The 1,633-nt window shown below is 43.0% G+C and overlaps 1 protein-coding gene across 1 annotated transcript; it reads left to right on the top strand.

Annotated features, from left to right (window-relative positions):
* The first annotated feature begins 505 nt into the window (after window positions 1–505).
* Window positions 506–1,069, top strand: LOC132009102 (interferon alpha-1/2-like). Its single transcript, XM_059387484.1, has one exon. The coding sequence runs from the start codon at window positions 506–508 to the stop codon at window positions 1,067–1,069; it is 564 nt and encodes a 187-aa protein (XP_059243467.1).
* Window positions 1,070–1,633: the final 564 nt, after the last annotated feature.

The following is a 1,633-nucleotide window of genomic DNA, read 5'->3' as shown; positions in this document are numbered from 1 at the left end:
ATTGTACTTTCATATTTCCATTTAAGTAAGAAAAATGTAGAAGTCACACATCATATTCAGATATCCAGTAAAGAGTAATTAGGTTTAAAATACAGCTTTCAGTTGAAAATTTTCGTCCATCTTAATTCTGAATTAAACAGACTAAAATGAACTCTGTCTTTTTTAATCTATAAAGCAGAGCTATAAATACATAACAATATAGACTTTAGATCTCTGTTACCACGTTTTTTTGGAAGGTTCAATCACAGATATATTTGAAAGACTGTGACAGGAGGTGGCAATAGGAAAAAGAAACAGTTGAGAAACCCATGCTCTAAACCCCAGAAGAAAGTGTAGAAAGGAAAGCAAAAAGAGAAGTAGAAAGGAAGGGAAACGTTCAGAAATTGAAAACGCCCATGTCCCCTACTTAAGCCACATGCACAAGACAAGATGTTCAGAGAAGCTAGAGCCACGGGTCCCAGACGTGCCCACCCTAGCCAGGCCAACAGCACCTACAGGATCCCCAATGGCCCTGCCCTGCTCCTTCTTGGTGGCCCTGGTGGTGCTCAGCTGCCACTCCCTCGGCTCTCTGGGATGTGACCTGCCTCAGTATCACGGCGTGCTGCACTGGAGGACCCTGATGCTCCTGCAACAAATGAGGAGACTGTCTGCTAGCTCCTGTGACAAATACACAAATGACTTTGGCTTCCCCCAGGAGGTGTTTGATGGCAAGCAGCTGCAGAAGGCTCACGCCCTCTCTGTCATCCATGTGACGAACCAGAAGACCTTCCACCTCTTCTGCACAGAGGCCTCACCTGCTCCCTGGAACACGACCCTCCTGGAGCAATTGTGCTCGGGACTTTCTGAGCACCTGGGCCACCTGGCAGCCTGTCCCCTGCAGGAGGCGGGGGTGGGAGAGACGCCCCTGGTGAATGGGGACTCCATCCTGAGGAACTACTTCCAGAGAATCTTCCTCTATCTGCAAGAGAAGCAATACAGCCCTTGTGCCTGGGAGATGGTCAGAGCAGAGATCATGAAACCCTTGTATGCATCAACAGCCTTGCGTAAGAGACTAAGGAGTGGCAAGTGAGACCCGTTTCAACAGGGAAATGATTCCCTCTGACTAATAACATAACACATTCCGGAGTCCTGCCATCTCAGAGACTCTCATTTCTGTGGTTGTGAAGACATGAACACAGTCAATTTGTCAAGAGTTTTCAGGACATGTCAACTCTACAAGCTGTAGTTGCTTACAGATGACCTTGCCTATGCCTATTTATCTATTTAAATATTTATTTATGTAAATATCCATAAGATTCAGTTTTTTCATATAATATGATGTACATCTTTACATAGTAGACTATAATAAAATATATTTTTAATATGTAATCAGTTTATCTTTTTTTTTCTTTATGGAATTTTAAGGACAAAAGTGTTTTCAAGGAGGCACATCAGGTCTCATTGTGTAACTCCATTGGAAATTGGACAGCAGAAATCATTTACTGTCATACTGCATTAACACTGGAAATAACAACTCACTTTCTCTAAGACAACTTGCACGTTGACTTTAGGCTATAGGACATAAAAAATACAGATGCTGATGTCTACATCTTTGGTTGTAGGGACATATAAATATGGTTGCTATAGGGATGGG

The sequence above is a fragment of the Mustela nigripes genome, unplaced genomic scaffold (assembly GCF_022355385.1).
Source record: "Mustela nigripes isolate SB6536 unplaced genomic scaffold, MUSNIG.SB6536 HiC_scaffold_4689, whole genome shotgun sequence".
Taxonomy (NCBI): domain Eukaryota; kingdom Metazoa; phylum Chordata; class Mammalia; order Carnivora; family Mustelidae; genus Mustela; species Mustela nigripes.
The sequence above is the reverse complement of the archived record's forward strand: the minus strand, read 5'-3'. Positions and strand labels throughout refer to the sequence as shown.

Coding starts and splice junctions, on each gene's coding strand:
- LOC132009102 (XM_059387484.1), top strand. CDS start 506: ATGGCCCTGCCCTGCTCCTTCTTGGTGGCCCTGGTGGTGCTCAGCTGC.